Source organism: Bos javanicus, chromosome 10 (assembly GCF_032452875.1).
Source record: "Bos javanicus breed banteng chromosome 10, ARS-OSU_banteng_1.0, whole genome shotgun sequence".
Lineage (NCBI taxonomy): Eukaryota > Metazoa > Chordata > Mammalia > Artiodactyla > Bovidae > Bos > Bos javanicus.
In genome coordinates, this window is record NC_083877.1 from 73,375,577 (window position 1) to 73,402,187 (window position 26,611).

General features: G+C 37.2%; 2 protein-coding genes and 1 long non-coding RNA gene across 6 annotated transcripts in view; 2 read left to right on the plus strand and 1 right to left on the minus strand.

Moving 5' to 3' along the window:
• HIF1A (hypoxia inducible factor 1 subunit alpha) overlaps positions 1-18,569 on the plus strand; it is a 44,804-nt gene extending 26,235 nt beyond the window's left edge. For 3 of the 4 annotated variants that reach the window (XM_061429071.1, XM_061429070.1, XM_061429069.1), the window contains exons 5-15: positions 413-525; positions 1,361-1,563; positions 7,246-7,352; positions 8,439-8,586; positions 10,094-10,314; positions 10,870-11,156; positions 12,566-12,688; positions 12,813-13,237; positions 15,969-16,077; positions 16,635-16,761; positions 17,244-18,569. In XM_061429071.1, the coding sequence (XP_061285055.1) occupies positions 413-525; positions 1,361-1,563; positions 7,246-7,352; positions 8,439-8,586; positions 10,094-10,314; positions 10,870-11,156; positions 12,566-12,688; positions 12,813-13,237; positions 15,969-16,077; positions 16,635-16,761; positions 17,244-17,395 (2,015 nt within the window). In that variant the 3' untranslated portion in view covers positions 17,396-18,569. Of the gene's footprint in view, positions 1-412; positions 526-1,360; positions 1,564-7,245; positions 7,353-8,438; positions 8,587-10,093; positions 10,315-10,869; positions 11,157-12,565; positions 12,689-12,812; positions 13,238-15,968; positions 16,078-16,634; positions 16,762-17,243 lie in introns of those variants that run through there. The other variant, XM_061429072.1, reaches the window with a different exon arrangement.
• The window catches only part of LOC133254801 (uncharacterized), a 29,986-nt gene extending 7,696 nt beyond the window's left edge, over positions 1-22,290 (minus strand). Inside the window, exon 1 of the long non-coding RNA XR_009738770.1 lies at positions 21,121-22,290. This is a non-coding gene — a long non-coding RNA (uncharacterized LOC133254801). The remainder of the gene's footprint in view (positions 1-21,120) is intronic.
• A 1,593-nt stretch (positions 22,291-23,883) lies between these two features.
• SNAPC1 (small nuclear RNA activating complex polypeptide 1) overlaps positions 23,884-26,611 on the plus strand; it is a 32,037-nt gene continuing 29,309 nt past the window's right edge. The window contains exon 1 of the mRNA XM_061429073.1: positions 23,884-26,446. Coding sequence (XP_061285057.1) covers positions 26,319-26,446 — 128 coding nt within the window. The 5' untranslated portion in view covers positions 23,884-26,318. The remainder of the gene's footprint in view (positions 26,447-26,611) is intronic.

Genomic DNA, 26,611 nt, shown 5'->3' on the forward strand with positions numbered 1-26,611 from the left:
TGTTATAAATTGAGCTAACACATCTAGTAAAAGTTTGGAGGAGTTTGCTTAAGTTCTTTTTTTGGGGACGGGGGTGTGCTTTATGCACTGATAACACAGTTAGGGAGCAAATTCATACCGTGTTTATATTTCTTTGTAATTTGGCCAACTCTACTGGCTTGAATGTGCAATGATTAAGTGTTATTCTCATCTCACCATCTCAGGGAATCACTGCTATTGTGAACCCGTTACTTACTACAAGTGCATTAAATCCCTTGGATGTATTGGAGTGAGCAAAGCAGGTGTGAAGCATTGTTCTCATATTGAGACTTTCCATTGAATAGCACCTAAGTACTGGGCACTGTGCTACTTCTGCTGTAACAAATTTGTGTAATTAATTATGTTTTTAAATTTTATTTCATGTTTTCATAAGGCCTTGTGAAAAAGGGTAAAGAGCAAAATACACAGCGGAGCTTTTTTCTCAGAATGAAGTGTACCCTAACTAGCCGGGGGAGAACTATGAACATAAAATCTGCAACATGGAAAGTAAGTATAAAAATGATCTGTGAATGCAGCTGATTTCTAGATAAATTAACGCATCTTGCTGCTGCTGCTAAGTCGCTTCAGTCGTGTCCGACTCTGTGTGACCCCATAGACGGCAGCCCACCAGGCTCCTCTGTCCCTGGAATTCTCCAGCAAGAACACTGGAGTGGGTTGCCATTTCCTTCTCCAGTGCATGAAAGTGAAAAGTGAAAGTGAAGTCGCTTAGTTGTGTCCGACTCTTCGCGACCCCATGGACTGCAGCCCACCAGGCTCCTCCGTCCATGGGATTTTCCAAACAAAAGTACTGGAGTGGGTTGCCATTGCCTTCTCCGAATGCATCTTGACATTACTAGTATTAAGACAGCATTAGAACTGTGAGGGAAAACTTATTGTTCCTTTGTGTTTATAGATTTGATATCCAAAAAAGTTTAGTAATTCATCAGTTAAGAGGCATGAACTTAAGTTATGTGCACATTTGGCTTTGCCAACTACCCAGTGTTTGAATCTTGATACACATTAATATTTTATTTATTGTTGTATCATTTCTTTGCTCAGTTTTGAAACATCGTCATCAGAGCAAGAAATAACCATCAAACAGGTATAGTGGCCAGATAAATGAAAAACAAGCTCAGACTTGTGTGAAGGGAAATTTTTTCAAAGACTAATCTTAGGGTGGTAGTGTAGAGAAAAACACTGATTTTCAAAAATATAGTGATCTACTAATGATAGTAAATTTTATCAAAGCTTACTTGCCATGTCAGACTCAACTGTCTCTGCGTTTTGTTTTTTACTAGCATAAGTTTTTTTAAAAAACTGCTTTGTTTTTCTTCATACTCAGGTACTTCACTGCACAGGCCATATTCATGTATACGATACCAACAGTAACCAATCTCAGTGTGGGTATAAGAAACCACCGATGACGTGCTTGGTGCTGATTTGTGAACCCATTCCTCATCCATCAAATATTGAAATTCCTTTAGACAGCAAGACTTTTCTCAGTCGTCACAGTCTGGATATGAAATTTTCTTATTGTGATGAAAGGTAAGTGAAAATATAACTTGAAATTTTTAATTAGTCCACAAAATTGTTTTAACTGTTGACTATAGTGAAGACTGAAAGCTGGAAGAAAAATAGACCTCTTTAATAAATCTAGTTCTCTAGTTGTGGTGTGTAGGCTTCCTTCCACTTAAGTTGAATACAATCATACATCCTAGAATTTTGTAAGATTAACTTTATAGATTAATTAAACCACATTTATTGAATATTTACTGTGTACCATGCATACTTACTCTAGCAGGTGCTATCCAGTGATTATTAAGATGAGGTTTTTTTTCCTTTAGGTGTTCTAATTTATTTAAAGAAAAAAATAAATATATTTCAGAGACATACAATACATAATTTGAGGAAGGATTACTTCTGGTTGTGGACTAGAAAGGAAAGCCTTTGGTCATCTCCTCATCCTACATATTTTTCCTGAGCAGCTTTATCCTTGCTGATGGTGCTGTTTTGCAGATTTCTATCCATAACTATTTCTACTTAATTGCCAATTTGATATTTTTATCTAGATACATATTCTTCTGTATTATAAACTAAATATTTCCATATCTGACTGAACCACTCCTATCCCAAAACAACTTCAGAAACAGTTTTTCCTCTTACAATACCTGTCATGATTAATATACCAGTGTAGACATATAACTCCAGCAAAAATTGGAAAGTCATCCTTAACTTTTCTTTTGCTCACTGATCTACATTCTGTTTCAAAATCTTAAGAGATTTACTATGTATGTCTCCTCCATTCCCTCCTTCCACTCTTGCTTTCCTGCCATTGAGTTCTTCAGCTCATTATTACCTTTGGCTGAACTGTTGCCATTTAAGTCTCCTAACTGCATCTCTGCCAACAGATTTGTGCCCTTTTAATCTCATCCTGGTTTCCAAGAAGTGAACTTCCTAATGTGGAAATCAGATCACGTCTTGTGAAAATGCCTCATTGCTTCCCTTCATCTTCACACACAAACTTTTGTTTATAAAAAATATTAGAAGGGTAGGAGATTTTTATTTATCAAAAGAAGACATGCGTTTTGAAAAGCTGAAAGAAAAATAGACCTGTTTAATAAATCTAAACTTCTTAGCATGGCAAGGAAAGATATTTATGATCTGGCCCCTGCTGACTTCTCCCCCCAATTTTTTTTTTTTTTTGAGGAGACTTTTATTTTTGACTGCTAGGCCTTTGTTGAGGTGCACGGCCTTCTCGTGTATGTAGGCTTAGTTGCCCTGTGGCATGTGGGATGTGACCAGGGATCAAACCCGTGTCCCTGCTTTGGATGGTGAGTTCTTTACCATTGGACTGCCATGGACGTTCCTGATTTCCCCAAATTAATCAGGAGGGTGGGAAGACCCTTCTGATGTGGCCCTTAATGTCCTACTTCCAGAGAACTCCACATGCTATTTTGTTGTCTTAGTACAGTGATAGTTTTCTTAACTCCAAACACAAACTTAAAAAAGCCACTGTTCCTTATATGTGGTCTGTCATAGCCTTTTTTCTGTTTTGTAATTATTTGCTTGCTTGTCCCATTTTTTACTGTAAAACTGTAACATAGTGGCTGAAGGCATAGGTTTTGTAACTAGACTACTAAATGCTGACTTTGCTGCCTATATCCAGATGATCTTAGACACATTTCTACTTTTCTTTGAGCATCAGTTTGTCACAGTATAATACATGTATTTGTATTATCTTAAAATTGAACATTATACAAGAAAATTGATTTTAAGCCCTATCCTAAGCTGAGCTAAGTCACTTTAGTTGTGTCCGACTCTGTGTGACCCCATAGATGGCAGCCCACCAGGCTCCCCCGTACCTGGGATTCTCCAGGCAAAAACACTGGAGTGGATTGCCATTTCCTTCTCCAAAGCAAGAAAGTGAAAAGTCAAAGTGAAGTCAACTCAGTCGTGTCCGACTCTTAGCGACCCCATGGACTGCAGCCTACCAGGCTCCTCCGTCCATGGGATTTTCCAGGCAAGAGTACTGGAGTGGGCCCCATTGCCTTCTCCTACTGGGCGGGAAAATATGACAAAGCACTGGCTTTGGAATCACATCATTCTTGATTCAATCCTGGCTTGTAGTCCTGGTACTTATAGTGTGGCCTGGGTGTTAGAACTTAGCTGTTTTAAATCTCATCTTCCTTATCTGTTAAATAAGAAAGAAAGACAAGAAAGGGAAGTTGCTCAGTCATGTCTGACTCTTTGCAACCCCATGGACTGTAGCCCACCAGCCTCCTCCGTCCATGGGATTTTTCAGGTGAGAGTACTAAAGTGGGTTGCCATTTCCTTCTCCAAATAGGGTCATGCTTCAGAAGGCTGTGGTAAGGATTATAAGAGTTTGTTGAGTGCCTAGTGCACATAGTGACTGCTTTACCACTGGGGTTAACTTTAAGAAAAATGAAGACAGAAATGCTAAGACATATTTTATGGTGTTTGGTGCCAGTATTTATATCAATGCATGATAGAACAGATATTGCCCATCCTTCTTTAGAAACTATTTTTATGTTTTTGAACTCAATATATAAAGTATAGGGGTGGGTTGGGAAGAAAGGAAAGTGATGGAGTTAGAATGATAATGAAAGGGAGTGACATTGCCCTTCTGGTTATATCAGAAAGTTAGCAAAATGGTTGTGATAGAGAGCTAAAAGCAGCCTGCTTAGAGACCAACCAAGTAAGATTTTGAGTCTGACCAGGAGATAGATGTTTTCTGGTTACTCTTTTCAGAACTTCTCACAGCTATACCCATTAAGAACCAACGTGGAAAAAATTTTGCTCATTATTGAGGAATTCTAACATATCAGACTTCTTACATCTAAAATATCCCACAAATAACTATTATTAATTGTACTAATTTCCATTTGTAATCATTCAAACATTTGAGTAGCTACTATGTTGTACTACTAGTATATGTACTACTATAACATATTGAGGTAGAAATGAAGCTTAATATTAAATAGTTCCTGCCCCATGATACTTAGAACAAATGAATTGTGTACTGCATAGTTGGTTTAGATTATAGGTTTATAGTCCATTACACACACTTTTTGGTTAAATTTTCCTGATCACTCCTCCCCCTTTTGGTATAAAAAGCTAATGTTAAATTAACTTTACCTTTCTCCCTCAAATATGAATAAAAATGACCTTCTAGGAAACCATGTTGTTATATTTTGACATCCTTTGTCCCTTAGTGATAGTGGTACCTCAACTCAGATTGAGAAGCACTGATTGACATCTGATTAAATCAAAGCTCCTTAACATGATATACAAAAATGAAAGTGAAGTCATTCAGTCGTGTCTGACTCTTTGCGACCCCATGGACGGTAGCCTACCAGGCTCCTCGACCCATGGGATTTTCCAGGCAAGAATACTGGAGTGGGCTGCCATTTCCTTCTCCAGGGGATCTTCCCAACCTAGGGATTGAACCTGGGTCTCCTGCGTTGCAGACAGATGCTTTACCGTCTGAGCCGCTAGGGAAACCAAAAGCTCTCATTAATCTGATTCTCCTGCCTACTTCTGCAGCCTTACCTCCCCACTAGCCTGCCTGTACAATGTCAAGCATTTTCTTATCTCTGTCTTTGCTTTTAGTGTACTTTCTTCCCCAAATAATTTACTCTCTCTTTGACTCTCTTCTATACTCAACTCATAAGTCTCCTATAAGAAGCTGTCCCTCATCCCCATGATTCCTTATCATGGACAGGGGTGGTTCCTCTAATTCCTGTAGTATTACTATCACTGCACCTGCCACATAATTTCTTAAGTACTATGGTTAAGTGCACCAGAAAATTCACCATAGGTTGAGTTTTTTTTGCCTTTGCATTTTCATATCTAGAACAATGCCAGGCACATATGAGAATATTAAGGTTTAAATAATTAAATTTTAATTCCATGAGAATTTTTAAAAATATATAACCCATATAAGACCAATTAAAATTATATTGGTGGCTCAGATGGTAAAGCATCTGCCTGCAATGTGGGAGACCTGGGTTCAATCCCTGGGTCAGGAAGATCCCCTGGAGAAGGAAATGGCAACCCACTCCAGTACTCTTGCCTGGAAAATCCCATGGACGGAGGAGCCTGGTAGGCTACAGTCCATGGGGTCCCAGAGAGTTGGACACAACTGAGTGACTTCACTATTAAAGCATAATTAGGACTGTTGTGATTTTTTTTTTTTAAGCTTTCCTTGTAATGCTGCCACCTAGTGTTGATGTGTTTAGAGATAGCCCTTAGTAAACAAATTTCGATTTTGGCTTAGTTTGCTTTCAGTTCAGTTCAGTTCAGTTCAGTCGCTCAGTCGTGTCCGACTCCTCGCGACCCCATGGACTGCAGCACACCAGGCCTCCCTGTCCATTGCCAACTTTTGGAGTTTACTCAAACTCATGTCCATTGGGTCGGTGATGCCATCCAGCTATCTCATCCTCTGTCATGCCCTTCTCCTCCTGCCCTCAATCTTTCCCAGTATCAGGGTCTTTTCAAATGAGTCAGTTCTTCGCATCAGGTGACCAAAGTATTGAAGTTTCAGCTTCAGCATCAGTCCTTCTGATGAATATTCAAGTCTGATCTCCTTTAGGATGGACTAGTTGGATCTCCTTGCAGTCCAAGGTTGAGTTTGTTTTTTTTTTTTTTTACAAATAAGCTATTTATCTATTTATTTATTTTGGAATAAACTATGGCAGATCTTTCCTTAAGGTGCGACAACAAACAGTATTACTTTTATACATTTCTTTGGATAAAGATACCTCCCCTGTGTGTTTTCTAGAGTTAGTTGGTTTTTTATATTTTTGTATACAGTATATTACATAACTTTTGCTTGAACCTCAGTTAGAAAGTCCTTTGAATTCTAAAGCCTGAGAAATCAAAGAACTTAACTCATCTTTTGCTCCCAGAAGAGGAGAGAATATTTTTGTTAGCATGATACTATTTCTCATGAAATAGGTTCCATTTCAGACTGTGGTTAGAGAGATGCATAAAATATAGTCTGTGTCCAAACTGAACTGCTAAGGAACAGAATGGGTAACTGAATTACTTTCTAGTTCATTTTCAGTTTGATATCACTGTTTCATCTAAGATGAATTTCTATAATTTTTTGTAATTTCAAAAAGTAAGTACAAGAGCATCTTCCAAAACCAACATAATAAGAATTTATTTAGTTCCCATATTAAAATTTTATCATAGATATTGATCCCCCAAGGTGTGAAGCCTTGCCTAGGAGAACTGTCACATAAAGAATCTGATTTTATACGTATACACACAAAAAGAATCTGGTTTTATGGTAAAAATAATGTTATGGGTTTAGTGTATATTTTAAATATCATTAACTGCCTTTGAAACTTTTATCATTTAATTTAGCAGTCCTTCATAACTATTATATTAATTAATTGCCTTATTACCAAAAGTATGTACAATAAAATATGATAAAGTAGGTAACAAGTTTGGGTGAAGGAGATAGAAGGGTTAAGCAGCAGGGTGAACCCTTGGAGCTTAAAGGAATGCATGGTGCTGCATTTAGTATCTGTAGACTTACTAAAGGTGAGGTATAAGTTTATTCAAACCAAGAAGAATGCTCTTTATTTTTGAAAATTCAATTATCCATAAGATTAATGCATAGCAGATACTCCGAAGAAGCAAAATTGTATTCATTAGTTAGTTTATGTCAGTTTTATTCTTATATTTTTTACTTAACAGAATTACAGAATTGATGGGATATGAGCCAGAAGAACTTTTGGGCCGCTCAATTTATGAATATTATCATGCCTTGGACTCTGACCATCTGACCAAAACTCATCATGATAGTAAGTATAGACATTCTAATTATTTAACTGTTGCAATTTCTACTGTTTGGTTGTATATCTGACTAATCTTCCTAGACCAAACACTTGAATAAACCTCTTCTTAAGTAATCTAGATAATTAAATCTTTGTTTCATATTTGTTATAACTAATACCAGTTAAAGCAGAATCATTTGATAATATATAAAACTACCCTGGCATTTTACAAAGACAAAAAATACAGACTATTATAGTATCATTTTCAGAACTCATGGCTAAGTATTAAGAACAGTTAACACAAAGAAGGCACTCAGAAAGTAACTGTTCAATGGATTAATGAATATGAATATGATCAACATCATGCACAGTTAGTAGAAATAAGAACCTTGACATAAGATGTAATTCTCAGTTTTACTCATATGAATGTTATTTGAAGACCGCGTGATAAGTAAAACTTTGGAATTTCTCACTGGCCTGTTTAATCTGTCCCTAAATATGACTTCCCAATGTGATTGGGGATGCCTGAATGTCACTGAGTTAGCATGATTAGCCTTGAACTATAGAATGGGCCTAAGTCTGCAGTCAGGGTCTCAATACTCCATGATAACATCATCATGTTTATCTAGTACTTCTTCCAAATCAATAATTAAGATTGCCTACATTGCCAGAAGACTTTAGCATACCAACTGAAATTCACATATGCTAGCACAACTATAGCAGGAAACTATAGTAGGAATTTAAGGAACTGGTAGCAGTGCCCCTTTCTTAAATGTTCTCAGTAGAATTAGTTATTCATTCTTTAATATTTCTGATATGTTCAACATGTAAGTTGTTAAAGGAGTTTTAGTCACTGCTGTCCTTCATTCCTGGCTTTCATCTTATTTAAAGTGAAGGTTGGCAAGAAAGGAGTGTATTTGGGGGATTAGAATGGAATAGGTACTTTTTCAGCTATCCTGGGGTGTTTTCACTGTTTCTTAATTTAAACAGTTACAACTGATTAAACATTTCTCTTTTTTTCTAAAACAGTGATCAACATTCTGCATTTATTCATTCAATTGAAAATTTGAAGTTATTTTCTCTACATGACACTTTTTTCCTTTTCACTCCTAGTGTTTACTAAAGGACAAGTCACAACAGGACAGTACAGAATGCTTGCCAAAAGAGGTGGATATGTCTGGATAGAAACTCAAGCAACTGTCATATATAACACTAAGAACTCTCAGCCCCAGTGCATTGTATGTGTAAATTATGTTGTGAGGTAAGCTTGGAAAATAAATATTTGGGGGCAGCAAGTAGTAAGTCTTTGAATGCTCTTTTCTTTTATAGAAAAGATTATAAATGATAACTGAATTTTCACGTTTCTACCCAATTACTGTTTTCAGTATTCTGAGTTTCTAAGCCAGCTATCTTTCACTGATTCCACTAATTACCATCAGTAGCTAGTCATCCCCATCCTTTCTACTCCCATTTAAAAAAAGACCTTGAAAAAATACCACATCTCTGATGGATTAGTTTGTTCTAGTCATACAGCTATCATCATAAATTATCTCAAGGCAACTATATTATTTTTATAAAAAGAATTCTGGCCCTGGAATAGTTAGGTTTGTGTCATAGCTTTGTCCCTCATTAATTCCATGACTTGGGGAAATCTCATTTCTCTGAATTTCATCCATTTAGGAGAGATAATAAAACTTACCTCAAAAGGTTAAAATGAGGATTAAGTTAAATTATTTGTGAGATTACTATAAAAGGCTGTATGGTGGGACCCATGACTCTTGTGTATTCATGAACTCTTCTCTTAGTGGACTGGCTTGTGAATATTGTGGCTCTCAAATTGCAGCTTGTTGACCTCTGTGACACAAACCTCCTCCATTTTAGAAATTATCACTTTGTATTTTAATTGTTTGCACACCTACTTTCACATTGGATTTTACACTGCCTAAAGCAAGGGTTAGATATTTTGAACTTTGAATCCTCAGTTCATTTAGTAAACACTTAAAGTTTGTTGATTAAAGCAGCAGTGGTTCAGTGGTAAAGAATCCGCTTGAGGATACAGGAGACCCTAGTTTGATCCCTGGGTCAGGAACATCCCCTGGAAAAGGAAATGGCAATCCACTCCAGGATTCTTTTCTGGGAAATCCCATGGATAGAGGAACCTGGTGGACTACAGTCCATTGGGTTGCAAAAGGGTCAGACATGACTTGGCAACTAAACAACAACAAAATTAAGCGAAACATGAAGATGGAGCTGTTGTTCATCATCCCTCTTCAACTCTATCCTATAGGTGGTATCACAGATCATTTTCTTACCACCATGGAAAAAACAGTGCCCCTCTGCGAAGGACCTTTGTCATTTATATCTTAATATTCTAGGACCATCCTTAGATCATGCTTCATATATTAGTGTCCAAGAGTTCTGTGTTAATTTCACTCCATGTGGGCACAAAAGATCTGTTTATTGTCCTACATGTACTTGACTATTATATTTCTTTGTCACCACCAATCTTCTCAAAGGGATAGCTGAAATTTCTTAATTGAAATTAATCAAATTTTTGAATTATCTTGTATTGTGAATTTTAATATAATAGGTCTTTATTTCATATTGGGATTTTAAACCCTGAACATGACCAGGTAGGCATGAGAGATGTTTTAAGCATCCTTCCATAAAGCAGAATTTTGAATTTTTTTGAGACATTTCAGAGTCCTTCTCCTCCAACATTGTGTCAAGTGGTCATTTAAGAATTACTAATCTCTCTTTTTTGACAGTGGTATTATTCAGCACGACTTGATTTTCTCCCTTCAACAAACAGAATGTGTTCTCAAACCAGTTGAATCTTCAGACATGAAAATGACTCAGCTATTCACCAAAGTTGAATCAGAAGATACAAGCAGTCTCTTTGATAAACTTAAGAAGGAGCCTGATGCTTTAACTTTGCTGGCCCCAGCTGCTGGAGACACAATCATATCTTTAGATTTTGGCAGCAATGGTGGGTCTTTAGTTATTTTGTTAATTGCCTAAACTTTACCATTTCTTGTTGATAATCATTTGGACATTGTGGCCTTGGGCCCTGTGATTTGGAGATGATGCTTCAATATCTTTAGGGCATCTCTCCTTCCCGCTTCTGACTGCTCTCAGCTGCTCTCTTTCTGTACCCTGCTGCCATGTTTTCTGCACAAGTGGACAGCTATATGCAGCAGCCATAAATTGAGCTAAAGAATAAATAAGGAGTCGTACCATAATATCACATATTGAAAAAGAAAACTAATTTCAAACTAGGTTAAACTTTAATGAATAAAAGGTATGAGAAGGTTGGAATGCAGGGGTTTTTAGGCTATATAGATTACAGAAGTTGTCAGTAGTGGATTGGTAGGATAACTCAGACTTACAGTTATACCACAGTACCTGCAGACTTTTAGATTAAGTAAAATTTGGTAACATTTTTGTTACTTAAGTCAACTAGACAAACCTTTTGTAAGAGGGGGCATAAATTTCTGTATATGTTAAAATCTAGGTAATCTTTAAATTGATTTTTCCCCTACAGACACAGAGACTGATGACCAACAACTTGAGGAAGTTCCATTGTATAATGATGTAATGCTCCCCTCATCTAATGAGAAATTGCAGAATATAAATTTGGCAATGTCTCCATTACCTGCCTCTGAAACTCCAAAGCCACTTAGAAGTAGTGCTGACCCTGCACTCAACCAAGAAGTTGCATTAAAGTTAGAACCAAATCCAGAGTCACTGGAACTTTCTTTTACCATGCCCCAGATTCAAGATCAGCCAGCTAGTCCTTCTGATGGAAGCACCAGACAAAGTTCACCTGAGGTAGGTGTCATAATATAATTAGAAAAGGATAACTTATAGATTTTAATGTTTGGGGATGTATTTGTAAATTTGAACCACGTGTCATAGTTTTGTTTGTGTGACTTTTAGCACTTTTAAAATTACTGCAAAAGCTATGCCTACCTTTGACCTCAGTCTCATGTTTCAGGCTCAAAAACAGGAATGTGGGAAGGAGATGCCTTAACATAAGGCAAAAGGTAAAACATACATTGCTCCTCTGTGTATTTAATATCAGCAGGACAATAAAAGTCTTGAATTTAGACATCCACAGAGGGCAATACTGTGTGCTTATGACTGCTCCAAGCCCTTTCATATTACCCGTTGAGTTGGAGAATTATCTAGTAGCAAAGGGCTTTGCCCAGTTTAGTACAATTTCCATCACTGTATTGACATTCTGTGTAAGTATTATATGAAAATACCAAGTCTTACCCAGAGTAAAAGCTTTATATTCAATTTAAGTTCTGTCTTGATATTAGTTTTCTCATATACAGAATAAAAACAATCTTTAAGGGCTAGCTGGGCCAAGACTGAAGGTATCAAATAGGGCTCTATATCCCAATCTAGACATACTTGATTTCAGAGCTTCTTATGTCTAAAAACATGCTCATGGACGGGGACTACTCATATTTGAGTATTATGAGTTGATAAATGAGGCTCAAGTAAGCCTTTACAAGTGATACATTATTTTACATTAAATACTTATTCATTCAAACTGGTAAGCTAAAAGTAGCAGATCTGACATGTCATAGCCTTTCAGAGAATGTATCTATTCTCTGGGGGCTCAGTTTTGTCTAGCACAAAAATGTTGGAATCATTTTGTTTTTAATCCAACCAAAATAAATCTAACAAAAATGTTAAGATGAGGAAGGCAAAAGTTTATGCTTAGAATATACAGCTATTGTTTTTTGGTTAGAATTCTTGCTGAAAACTAAACTAGTACTACATTCATTAAGGGGAATACAAGTAAAGAACTTCAGTCTGCAGCCCTGTCCCTACTCCAGCCCCCAGATTTGCTGTGCGATTTTTAGGTAGATCACTATAGCAACGTGGCCTCAGTACACAGCTAGATTCCAGTGAGTGTATCATCTAGGTATTGGCCAGCTAGGCACCCTTGGGAGTTGAACTATTAGGTGAGTTTTATTCTTTAGAATAAGCAGATAAACACATCTTTTAATTTTATAAATGATGTTATGCACAGTTAGAAATGATTATACGGACAAAATTATAAGTGTAAGTTCAAAAATTTAATTTCTCACTAGTTAGATAATTTGATAGAAGAGAAGAGTTCTGTTGTGTATTCTCTGAGATCAGGTTTGCAAATTCTAACAACTAGCAAAACATTTATGCAAGCTTCCTCAGAGAAAAGTAAAATATATTAATTCTTTTTACAGCCTAACAGTCCCAGTGAATATTGTTTTGATGTGGATAGTGATATGGTCAATGAATTCAAGTTGGAATTGGTAGAGAAACTTTTTGCTGAAGATACAGAAGCAAAGAATCCATTTTCCACTCAGGTATATAAACTTGTTTATTATATATATTTTCTATTAAAATTTATTCTCAAGTGGCTGTGGGTTTAACTTATTTTTGCTTCATAAGGTATGGCCATTGTAAAAACTCATGTATCTTGTTTTAAAGGACACTGATTTAGACTTGGAGATGTTAGCTCCTTATATCCCAATGGATGATGACTTCCAGTTACGTTCCTTCGATCAGTTGTCACCACTGGAAAACAGTTCTACAAGTCCTCAGAGTGCAAGCACAAATACAGTATTCCAGCCCACTCAAATGCAAGAACCTCCTATAGCCACCGTCACTACCACAGCCACCAGTGATGAATTGAAAACAGTGACAAAAGATGGTATGGAAGACATTAAAATACTGATTGCATTTCCATCTCCTCCCCACGTACCTAAAGAACCTCCTTGTGCCACAACGTCACCATATAGTGATACTGGAAGTCGGACAGCCTCACCCAACAGAGCAGGAAAAGGAGTCATAGAACAGACAGAAAAATCTCATCCAAGAAGCCCTAATGTGTTATCTGTCGCTTTGAGTCAAAGGTATTTATATGTAACATTAAACTTATAGTTTGGTCATTATTCTTAAGGAAATGTGTATGATGGTAAATTATTTTTAAACATAGCAAACTTTTTCATATTTATACTTTAAGGAACATAAAATTGACGTAACAAATTCTGAACTTAAGCACTCAAAAAATTGTTTCTAAATTGGCTTATGTATTACTTTATAGTCACATCACTTATCTAAATGTAGGAATAGGAGGTCTTCTAATACCTCTAAAAATAAAATCCAGCCAGTAAGTTCTATAAATGTATAAAAACTGGCCCAGTTTCTTGCAATTGCTTAAATCAGACTAGTTAACTATCCTCTCGGAGCTCTTTTTAAGCTTACCTGAAGAAAAGGTAACACACATCCCAACTTAAGTGTGTGTGTTAGTTGCCCAGTTGTATCCAACTCTTTCCAACCCCATGGACTGGAGCCCACCAGGCTCCTCTGTCCATGGAATTCTCCAGACAAGAATACTAGAGTGGATAGCCATTTCCTTCTCCAGGGGATCTCCCAACCAGGGACCAAACCCACATTGCAGGCAGATTCTTTACCATCTGAGCCACCAGGGAAGCCATTCCAACTTAAAAGTATTAATAATTCTCCATTCCAAATTGAACTTGATGGTCTTCAGTCCTCAGCATTCAATACAGATACTTAATAAGCATTTAAAACTTTTGGATGTATAGTTACAGCTATATTTATACACACACATATATAGACAGATAACTAGTAGATAGATAACTATGTAGTTATATATAACCATATTATAACTACTGCATTTTGTTTTTCCTTTTCATTTGTAGAACACTAGCTATATCACAGATTAAATAGGTTGGTTTTTGGAGGGTGGTTTGTACTAGGCCTTGGTTGCAGCATGTGGGACCTAGAGATCAAACCCATAGAGTTGGAAATGGATATATTGATAAATACATCCATTGGGTGTGCAGAGTCTTAACTCTTAGACCACCAGGGAAGTCCCTAAGTATTAAAATAGGTTTTTAAGAGGTACAATAGGAATCTAAGCATGTTTTATGACATTGCTTCTATGGAGTTAATTTGAGCAAACATATGGACACCACCAAAATTTTAAGTTATAATTTTGGTGTATGATTTGCAATAGGATTTGCTGTATTTTAACTTTGAGGCTATATAGAGAAAACGAGTCAGTGGGGCAGTTTGTGGGGACAGAAACGATTCCTTCTCCACAGTGCCTAGACTGAGATGTTAATAGCAATAGGAAAAAGCACTGCCATAGCCAGAGCTTATGGCTTTTTCTCCTGCCCTGCATCACTACTTTGACCTAGAATGCTAGTAGAGACCTTTTCCCGGAACTTGGAAAAGATCTTGCAACTTTAAATTAACAAAGAAGTATTCTACATTACTTTTCTACTGTATCACCAACCAACTTTGGAGCTCCTCTGGGCAATGACAGTGTTACTAATATTTAACTCAGTACCTAACATGGAGTACTTGCTTTATAAATGGTTATTGGATGAAGAAAAGAATGAACTTAGCAACAGAATTAGCAGTGATCTGTAATTTAGTTACACAGATGAGATTTTTCAGTTTTCTAAATAAGAAAACCAAAGTCCAACAAACATCTAATCAAATTAACAATTTTTTTTTTTACATTAGTTCCAGTACAGTATGCACTAAACACTTTAAGAAATGAATTTACCTTTCAGAACTATATGGAAGCTTTTTCTTTACTACCTCTCTTGGTAATTTGAAAAAATCAAAGTGCTGTATCAAACCAGACAACTTGAAGTTTTAAAGATCGAAAATAACTATTAAAAGTACTACTAAGATGATATTTACATGATAGACTGAGTTATCCTTAATAAAGATAACATGTATATAAAAATTAAAATATGCCTGTCTATATATTGAAGGTTTTATAGAATTTTTTAAGAATGCAAAACAAGACTGCATGTAGGAGAGCAGTTAGAGTAGTACCTCACTTACCCATACGCCATTCTCAACTAGATGAACAGAGCAAGGATCTATTATCATTATGTTGGGGTTCGGGGTAGGGAGCTGGTTCTTGAAAAGACAAAACATATAACAAAATTGATGTACTTGACACATAAAACAGTTCTTTACTGTTTACTATTAATTTTAGTTGCAGATAGTTCAAGTTTGATAACCAGATCAATACTGAGGGCAAAACAGCTTAGTGGGAAGATCACTGGGAAGGAGAGTGGGTATTAGGAGACCTACAGTGTACTTCCATATTTGCAGCTAATTAGGAACAGAGCAAGTTACCTAACAGGCCTCAATTTTTTCATTTATAAAATATGTATTATATACATGTATTATCTTGGGGACTAGAGCAAAGCTAAAATGAACTAATTAAGATGCAGTGTTTTATAAACAGTGAAAGCATTATTCGAATGTGAAACTGATCTTGTATTACAGTAGTCCCAAGAATATGTATGTACTAGGTGGAATGAAAGGCCACTATTTAACTCTTTAACATCAATTTAGTTCTGTTTACTTCTGTTTTATAAATAGGGTAATGAATAGTTTAGGAAATTTTGTTTTAAAAAATAAGCTTTGACTTTTAGGGCAATAAACTTTAGTATAATCAGGAAAACTTATGTATAACATTATATCCCTTAATGTTGGAAAATAGGCATAATATATTTTGTTTAAAAAGCTAACGGGATATTTTTAAAATAAATAAAACAACCATATTTTTTATTAAAAAATTGTTTGCAGAACTACTGCTCCTGAGGAAGAACTAAATCCAAAGATACTAGCTTTGCAGAATGCTCAGAGAAAGCGAAAAATTGAACATGATGGTTCACTTTTTCAAGCAGTAGGAATTGTAAGTGTGACAGCATGTTTGCTTTTCTATTCTAGCTGATGTGCTATTTCTGAGTTAGATATATAGGTAACTCCTTGTATCTTCCAAATATTAATGGTACATTCTCAGAAGTTACACATTGGTTTCTTTCACTTTGTACATGTTCTTTCTTAAAAGTACAAACATTTAAAGAATACAGTCTCAAAAAATTCCAAACACTAGAGATGTATTTAGAGTAAGTATAGTTCTCCCCTCATTCCACACCCAGTATCATTACCAAGTCTCTTTCTCTTCCCTTTTGGTTACTTTTCCTTCTTACCCACAGAACACAGTCAGTGCTAGTATAAGCCATACCGATATTTTCAGACCAAATTAACTGGAAAGCATTTTTACATAGTTGTCATATGAGTGGCAAATGAATTCATCACAGCAGCATTAAAAAATAGAATTTAAATAACTGAGAGCAGTCTTTAAGAATCCTGCCTATGTATTGTTAGCAAATTTATACTGATTTCAAAGTCCGTGATTTAAAAAAAAAATTCAACATAGTAAAATTGAAATAATTTTACTGTTTTCAGGGAACATTATTACAGCAACCAGATGATCGTGCAACTACCACATCACTTTCTTGGAAACGTGTAAAAGGATGCAAATCTAGTGAACAAAATGGAATGGAGCAAAAGACAATTATTTTAATACCCTCTGGTTAGTTTACTCTTTCTTCCATTAAATATCACAAAGAGAATTAAAGTATATGAAACTTTTATTTAGGAGCTTTACTCCAAGTGAGAGTGATTTCCATTCCTTACCAGGATTAAAAAGTAAGGTTGCATTTTATTTGATCACTAATAGTTTCCAGATGGAACTCTGAATTATCTTCTTTGATCTGTGTCTGTGTGCTATCAATAATGAATAGAAGCTGAAACTTGTATATTTTAATGCCTTTTTCTAAATTGGTTTAAATCACTCCTCTGCACCTTCAAGGTTTTTAAACAGTTGTGACATAGCACCAGTAATGCTTGTTTGCACTTTCTTGATTACATAATTGTAGTTTTGCCTAACAGACTAAAAACCCTTCTAGAGCTAACTGGCCTTATTCTCCCCAATACCTAGTGTATAGTTGCTGTTTAATAATATTCATTGATTAGATGAATGAATACTTAGATATATATCTCTTTGTTTTTCAGATTTAGCATGTAGACTGCTGGGGCAATCAATGGATGAGAGTGGACTACCACAGCTGACCAGTTATGATTGTGAAGTTAATGCTCCTATACAAGGCAGCAGAAACCTACTGCAGGGTGAAGAATTACTCAGAGCTTTGGATCAAGTTAACTGAGCTTTTTCATAATCTCATTCCTTTTTTTGGACACTGGTGGCTCATTACCTAAAGCAGTCTATTTATATTTTCTATATCTAATTTTAGAAGCCTGGCTACAAATACTGCACAAACTCGGTTAGTTCAATTTTGATCCCCTTTCTACTTAATTTACATTAATGCTCTTTTTTAGTATGTTCTTTAATGCCAGATCACACACAGCACATTTTCATAGTTCTTCGGTATTTAAACCATTGCATTGCAGTAGCATCATTTTTAAAATGCACCTTTTTATTTATTTATTTTGGGCTAGGGAGTTTGTCCCTTATCGAATTATTTTTAATAAGATGCCAATATAATTTTTTTAAGAAGGCTGTAACCTTTCATCATGATGAGTTTAAAAAATTTTTACTCAGTTTTTTCACATTTTACATAAACAATAATGATTTGCCAGCAGTACATGGTAGCCGCAATTGCACAATATATTTTCTTAAAAAAATACCAGCAGTTACTCATGCAATATATTCTGCATTTATAAAACTAGTTTTTAAGAAGAAATTTTTTTTGGCCTATGAAATTATTAAACCTGGAACATGACATTGTTAATCATATAATAATGATTCTTAAATGCTTGTATGATTTATTATTTAAATGGGTAAAGCCATTTACATGATATAGAAAGATATACATATATCTGGAAGGTATGTGGCATTTATTTGGATAAAATTCTCAATTCAGAGAAATGATTTGATGTTTCTGTAGTCACTTTGCCAGCTCAAAAGAAGACAATACCCTATCTGTAGTTGTGGAAGTTTATGCTAATATTGTGTAATTGATATTAAACCTAAATGTTCTGCCCACCCTGTTGGTATAAAGGTATTTTGAGCAGATTGTGAACAACAAAAAAAAATCATGCTTTGTTAGCAAAATTGCCTAGTAATGTTAATTTGCTCAAAATTTGATGTTTGGTTTTATGCACTTTGTCGCTATTAACATCCTTCTGTTTTCATATAGATTTCAATAATTGAGTAATTTTAGAAGCATTATTTTAGAAATATATAGTTGTCACAGTAAACATCTTGTTTTTCTATGTGCATTGTACAAATTTTTCATTCCTTTTGCTCTTTGTGGTTGGATCTTCTAACACTAACTGTATTGTTTTGTTACATCAAATAAACATCTTCTGTGGACCAGGCCCACTTTGACCAGCTTTTATGTTAAAATAATATTTGTTTCAACACATCCAACTCATAAAATTGTTTACCGACAGTTTAAGTATTTTATATTACATTATTCTTGCTATTTCTACATTTACCCTATTGCCATCACTTTAATTTATACTGTGTCCCTAACTGTAATGTTAAATAATAGCAAACCATAATATTCCACTGTAAAAAATATGCTTTTAGAAAACTGTCATTTATGAATTTATGGACCTTTAATTTATTAAAGTAAAACAAAATTTTAATGTTTAATATGAATGGGATGAATGAAACAAATCCTTAACATTATAGTTACATAATTTTGTAGGGGTTAGAAGTTCTTTGTAAGATTTCCAATCTATTTTCACTCACAGATGAAGCTATTTAGACCTTGAGTGATAAAGGATTTGTCCAAGCCTTAAGGGTAATAAATGGCAGACCAAAGATTTAAACTTAGGTCTTCTGACTCTTAATATGAAACCAGAAAAACCTTGCTTTGTTTCTGCGTTAATGATACTGTATGTTTTAAAATTCTTTAATAGCTTTATATTCATTTTCCATTTTAAAAATAGCATTTTTTTATTGTAAAAGTAATACATTCTCACTTAAAATTTTAAAACTCAGCACAAAAAGATATAACAAACAGTGAATCCTTTCTCCTAAAATTAACAACAGATTATTTTTATGGATAAAGTAAATACATACAGAGCCTTAGGCCCAGTATACTGAGGTTACAGGAACAACCTGAATAAAATTAAGCCACAGACCTTAAGTGTCTGTTTTTAATCTTAGAATGAAGAAAATGTGATTACAATTACATGAAAGTTTGGGAACAAATGTTTACTAAGACTCATATTTCACTGTAAATACTATGATCCAAAGTGCTTCTGAATTTAATTACAGATAGTACTGGAGGTGGTATTTTAGAATAAAGTAGTTGCTTAATATTCCCAGTTGAAATTAAAAAATTCTCATTTTGGTAGCAAATTAAGCTGAAATCTAGAAGTTTATCATTTTCAAGTATTAGTAACGGTCAGATCTGTAATGACCAAGAGTAGGAAAATGACTTTTGGGAGCAAGGGTTTAGATGAGAAAGCCACTTTAAAGGACAGTGCAGCTGGAAGAAAACAAGTATCCACCCCTCTCATTCAGAAAACAAGCCCCCTGGAGTGCTTGAAGCTGTTTTAAATAGCAGAACCAGTCCTTCCTCCAGCAGTGTACCAGCCTCTTTGAGACCATCACAAATGGCTTTATAATGTCTTCATCCAAATACAGCCCTACCCCAGCAACCATAGATAGACCTGTAATGTCTCCCTTCCTTATGCATGGCTATAGTTTCCCCTTCTCTGATGCTGTCGTGACTGAACGACCATAGTGTTATTTTCACATCTGAAGAAAGTATGGCAAAGGAGTTTGGTGTATTTTGTTCACTTGTTCTAAGTTTCACTGTTCACTTTGAAACTGAAAGAGTTCCACAGAGATTCTACCACTGCTGCGTACAAGTTTTAGATTAAAAGTTAAAATGAACCTAATGTCTGTTAGTACTCTGTGCTAAGCTTTTTGCATGTTATCTCACAATCTTCCAAAAAACCCTATGAATTAGGACCTGTATCTCATTTTGTAGATGACAAAAGTCTTGGAGAGGTAGCCTAAGATTCAGAGCCTCTGAGCTGGTGGAGTGCTAGCCAGTCCAGTAAAACCCTACTCCTCTCCCAATTAACTGTTTAAATGGCAAATATCAATAGAAAGCAATAGGGATGTAGGGAACTGAGGGTGGTAATGCAATCACAGAGGACATCGAGGGGATGTTCTGTAAGAGGAATGGCAAGACAAATGGAAATGAATAAAAGTGTTCTGGTGCTATTTAGTGAGTTTTGAGTTTGAACTAGAGATTCAGGTGTCTGCTTATGGTGACATTAACTCACAGGTAAATGAGGTGGTTTATGAAAAGCACAGTGATAGACTATAAAAGGCCACATGAATATATGGTATGGTTTTGTCAGCGCTATTTGATTTAAAGGCATGCTAGACACATTTATTTTCTTTAAGCTTGTGTTAACCTCACAACTACCATTTCTAAATTTGGATTTCTCCTTACAATCTTTAAAATACAAAAAAAAAAAAAAGAACTTAAAGTTACAGGGTTTGCTGAAACCTAAGCATTCTAAAATTCACATTTCTAATGTAGCAACGTCAAAAACAAGTTGCAACGAATACAAAAAAAAAATTTAACGGGGTTTGATTAAATAAAACCTTTGCAAACATGTTAGCTAAAACCAACAAAAGTGTAAAGAAAAAAATGTTACTCGGGTGTTTTTTTAAGTCTGTTACTAACCACTTCGCTCGTATTTCATCCCTTTAAATAGCGCTGAACCTGTTGTCCCAGATCATTTTACAGACAATTAGTTCAATCTGTAGGATCTGAAATAAAATAGTCTCCTTGTAAGACAAAAGCCACACTTTACCACTACCTCCTATGAACACCTTCTGGAGCTTTGTTGTGTTCACACCTTTCCGAGGTTTGGACATAATTTTTATTCTTACCTGTAGTGGACGGTTTTATCCAAGACGCTGCTCAGACACCCGATCTCCTTGTACTATTTAATTTCTTTTATTCCCTTTTCTTGGCTCCATTCCCGGACGGAGAGGAAAGACAGGTGCCTGAGAGCGGCAGTGATCAGACCCTCAGCGGGGAAAATAGCTAGGATGCGGAAGGGACCGGCTACCCCTTCTGTTTCTAGCGCCCTAGTGCCTACATGATAAGGATGTGAAACGTGAGCCGCCCAAAGAAACTTCCCCAAACCCCGCCCACCGCCCTGCAGGCCACGCCCCAGTACGTGCTGGGGCGCAGCACCGCAGCCCTGGCCCCTCCCCGGGACTGGGGGCCAGCGCGAGGCAGCAGGAGCGGCGCGTGGAGCCGCTGCCCCAGGCTCCCGCCTACGTGTGGGAGAGCATGTGGAGGCACTGCCCCGCCCGGCCTTGGGAAGCACGCGCGCGGGCGGGTGATCGCGGGGAGGCGCTTGGCGCGAGGGCTCCGCGTTGCTTGTTGTCTTCTGAGACTCGTCGGATTTTGCTGCCCGCCCTTCCTCAAACTTGGTCGCTTTGGATGTTGGGGTTGCGGAAGGAGAGGGGTAGAAGGTGGCCGAGAGATCTGAAGGACTGAGACAGGAATTGTTGCTCTAGTTAGAACTGTCTTCTGAACTCTGAAGCAGATAGATGCTTTGGAGTGTGATCCTCCACTCCAAATACCGAGAAAATCCACCAGAGAAATACCGAGGGGTTGCCTAAAAGATTGAGTAGCTATGTAAGATTTTTTAAAAATTACTCATCTACTAATAACTGGTCAAAAATAGAGTTGTGTTTTTATTTCAAGATATTAGCCTTAAAGGCACTCAGAGACTTCGTTTATTTTAAATTAAGCATTTGAGATATGCCTGATTAATAGAAACTTTAGCTTCCCCAGGTGGGTTTTTATTGTTGGTTTGGTTTTTTTTGCCTGTCCTGTTTTTTGAATTTGTTGTGTGACTGCACCCTGAGAATCCTTTGGGAGAAGATAATCTTTTTGGACAGAAGGGTAGTGAGTTTACGCAAAGTGGAAAAGCTCGGAGCCTTAAATTGAATCTGTAATTAGTTTATGATTACACAGTCTGTTGTAAAGTGCGGGGCGAGGTATTGTTTAGAATAAATTACCCTCTGTATATCCGCAGCAGACTACGTTTTATATTATGTTTTCTTCAGGAAAATTCATTATGTTTTCTCAAATAGAATTCCCTAAAAAGTAGGACATTAAACATTCTCTTATTTGACATGTAAAAAAATGGGGCTGAGTTGTTGTGAATATTTTTTCCTAATAAAACCTGATGTGTAGCCTCAGTCTCTGTGTGTGTTTAATTAGAGAAGTGCCCTTCAGGGAGAGTGCTACAACCCTTTTCATCTTATGGATGTTCAATCACTGTAAACTGGTGATTCTTTCACAGAGGAGAGCAAACTGGAGGTCTGGGGGAGTGATATGCTTTAATGTTTATCACGAAAGCATTTTTTAAAATTGCATATGTAGCCTGACAAGTAGGCTAGAATACTGTCAAGTCAAATATTCTTTAGGGATCTTTGGAATATTAAAACATTAAGAAACACTATTTTATGCAGAGATCTTTTCCATATATTTCGGGACAATATTACTGGCTCTTTGAAAAAAATTTTTTTCAATGCTTCCACACAGAACTGCTTATGATTACTTGAACAGGACTACTGGACAAGTTTTGGGGTAAGCCTTTATAAACTTGCCTGACTGCCCAGCCTGCAGGTAGACTATTTAAAGCAAAAACTTAACTGAGATAAAATTAGAGACAATCACCAATTAGAGAGGAGCGTGGAGAGCCTGGGTAGGTGGTTTGCCTCTTTCTAGGCAAATTCAGCTGCTAATATTTTTCGGCCCTATGAACATCACCTTAAGCCCTTGCTTCTGATTATTTTTCAGCCTTCTGTGATCATTTATGTATGTCTTTTCTCCCCTATTAGACTGAGTTCCTTCAGAGCAAGGTTCCCATCTGATTCATCTTTGATTGTTCCTAAAACTTTCCACTTTGCTTGCACAAGGACAACACACACATGATTGAGGGTGGGAGAGGATCTCGTGTGACACAGACCAGAGAAGAAATGACCAGAAGAATGGGGGAAACAGGGCCATTTTCTAGCTGTTCCAGTAAAATCTATCTATTCAAAGAAAAGTTTCTGAGGCTTGAGTGAGTCCAAGGTGTTTGCTATGTTTTGTGTGTTTGTGGCACCTCAAAATTCATATGTTGAAATCTAACCTCCAAGATGATAGCTCAGTATTAGGAGGTGGGGACTTTGGGAGGTGATTAGGTTTTCAGGATGAGACCTTAATGGGATTTGTGCCCTTGTTAAAAGAGGCTCCAGAGAGTTCCATTGCTCCTTTGGCTTTGTGAGGAAAATGCACTTTAAGACCAGAACTAGATACCAAGTTTCTGAGGTGATTTGGCTGAAATGAGAATGCTTATTATTGAAAAGCAGAGACATTACTTTACCAACAAAGGTCCGTCTAGTCAAGGTTATGGTTTTTCCAGTGGTCATGTATGGACGTGAGAGTTGGACTGTGAAGAAGGCTGAGCGCCGAAGAATTGATGCTTTTGAACTGTGGTGTTGGAGAAGACTCTTGAGAGTCCCTTGGACTGCAAGGAGATCCAACCAGTCCATTCTGAAGGAGATCAGCCCTGGGATTTCTTTGGAAGGAATGATGCTAAAGCTGAAACTCCAGTACTTTGGCCACCTCATGTGAAGAGTTGACTCATTGGAAAAGACTCTGATGCTGGGAGGGATTGGGGGCAGGAGGAGAAGGGGATGACAGAGGATGAGATGGCTGGATGGCATCACTGACTTGATGGACATGAGTCTGAGTGAACTCCAGGAGTTGGTGATGGACAGGGAGGCCCGGCGTGCTGCGATTCATGGGGTCACAAAGAGTCAGACATGACTGGGCGACTGAACTGAACTGAACTGATTCACTGATAGTAAAGTATAAATCTTGATAAGTTTTACATTTGCACTCTTTATCATCTAATAATTCCTCTCAGATATATATACTCCACACTCCTGCAACATATAAGTAGAAATCCATATTAAACCAACAAAAATAAGGGGTACCCAGTGAAACTGTATTTAAGATGAACAATGAATAATTCTTTTAGTTGGCCTCAAATTCAAATTTAATTTGGTCTCGTGTATTTTATCTGGCAATCCTCCAAAAAGACAGGAAAAAGTGTTCATAAAACATGGTTTATAACAGCAATATCTGGAACCCACCTAAATTTTCATGAGGAAATAATAAACTATATTCACACAGTGGAATATTAGGAAATAATGAAAATAAATGAATTACAGCTATGAGAAATAATATAAATGAATCTCAGAAACACTATTAAGCTTAAAAAGCAATTCAAAGACTATGTATTAGAAATTGCAACACCATTATAAAGCTCAAAATCAACCACAAGTAAACAATATATTGTTTAGAGATCTGAACACGTGATAAAATATTTACAAGAGAATGAGAAACAAAATAAGGTAGTTGTTATTAAAGTAATGGCAGAGGCAGGAGAATAGAGGAGGAAAGGTGTTGGTCACGTTCCAGTTCCTATACATGTAGAAGGTACACAGGTATTCATATACCTGCTATGCGTCTTATTCAGACATGTTACATAAGTTTTTCTATAATGTGTATTACATAACTTTTTTTAAAAAAAAAAGAATGATAAGGAAAGTTACAGAGAGCCCTTATACTTTTAGGATAACTCTCCAAAAGCATAAGAATAGCATGACTTGCAATCACAGAAATAGTGAAAGATAGAAAATATTACTTGATAGCCAGTTCCTGAGAGATGCTAGAAGGTGGAATGTACAAAGAAGACAGATTCAGCCATGGTGCTGGAGAAGACTCTAGAGAGTCCCTTGGACACCAAGGAGATCAAACCAGTTAATCCTAAAAGAAATAAACTCTTGAATACTCATTGGAAGGCCTGATGCTGAAGCTGAAGCTCCAATACTTTGGCCACCAGACTCCCAACAGCTGACTCATTGGAAAAGATCCTGATGCTGGAAAAGATGGAGGAGAAGCGGGGAAGTGGGGGGCGGGCCGACAGAGGATGAGATGGTTGGATGGCATCACCAACTCAATGGACATGAGCTTCAGCAAACTCTGGGAGATAATAAAGGACAGGGAAACCTGGCAGTAATACAGTCCACGGGGTCAAAAAAAAAAAAAAAAAAAAAAGACACGACTTAGCGACAGAACACAACAAAATCAGATACAGTACTTTTTGCTAAGTAATGTGCTAGACTGTGGTGGTGGTGGTGGTGGTAGTGGGTATATTTACAAGAGCTTCTCAAGAGTGAAGGGTGTTAAGGCTACAACCAGAGAGCCACACATTAAGCACGGGTATTATAGCCTACAAGAGAGTAAGTCCAGTTTGCGTGGGTTTGTGCTCAGTCACTTCAGTCATGTCTGACTCTGCGACCCTATGGATTATAGCCCGCCAGGCTCCTCAGTCCATGGGCTTCTCCAGGCAAGAATACTGGAGTGGGTTGCCATGCCCGCCTCTGAAGTCCAGTCTACTTCTCAGTAAACCCTCTTTGGATCCTATTTCTACGTGGCAGTGGTTGAGGTTGGGAGATGTTCCTTTTTAGGTGTAAAAGTTGACTTCTCACCCTAGGATCACTTTATTTATTTATTTTATGCAAGAGTCTGCACGGCGCTTAGTCACTCAGTCGTGTCCGACTCTTGCGACCCCCATAGACTGCAGCCTGCCAGGCTCTTCTGTCCATGGGATTCTTCAGGCAAGAATACCGGAGTGGGTTGCGATTTCCTTCTCCCCTAGGATCACTTTAAAGGGGAGAGATGGTAAGTGTAATAATGATTGGTAGAAGGTATAATACAGACCTAAATTCCTTCTTTGGCTCACAGGTCCCCTGAGAAGTAAACTTATTTACTGAAATTAATCACGCCCACGTTACTTCCCCTAGAGATCTGGGCTCCTGAGGCAAACGGTTACGCAGGCGCAGAACACATCGCGAAAGCTTGGGTAGATCCAGCTGGAGGTGGAGTTGAAACGGCCGGAAACGCGTCACGGAGGGCGTGTGCGTCAGGTCGTAGGAGGTGGGGCTCAGAGCCTCGTTTCCTCGGCTACCACCGGCAGCTACCCTGAGCGTGGCGTGCTTGCTTTGCAGACATGGGGACTCCTTCAGGTTTGAAGGACGACTGCGAGGCACTGCTCAGCCGCTTCCAGGAGATGGATAGCGTGCGCTTCGAGGACTTCGCTGAGCTCTGGAGAAGTATGAAGTTCGGAACCATCTTCTGGTGGGTGTTTCTTATGCCGCCTATCTCTGTGCTCAGGGGCGGTGTAACAAGTTTCTTCCTTCCCTTTCTCTTTGCGGCACCTGGGAAGGGCTGAGGAAAGTGGCAGTCTGAACACTGCCTTCGTCTCTTCTGGGCCGTCATCTATGCTTGGCTACGCGTTTTCCC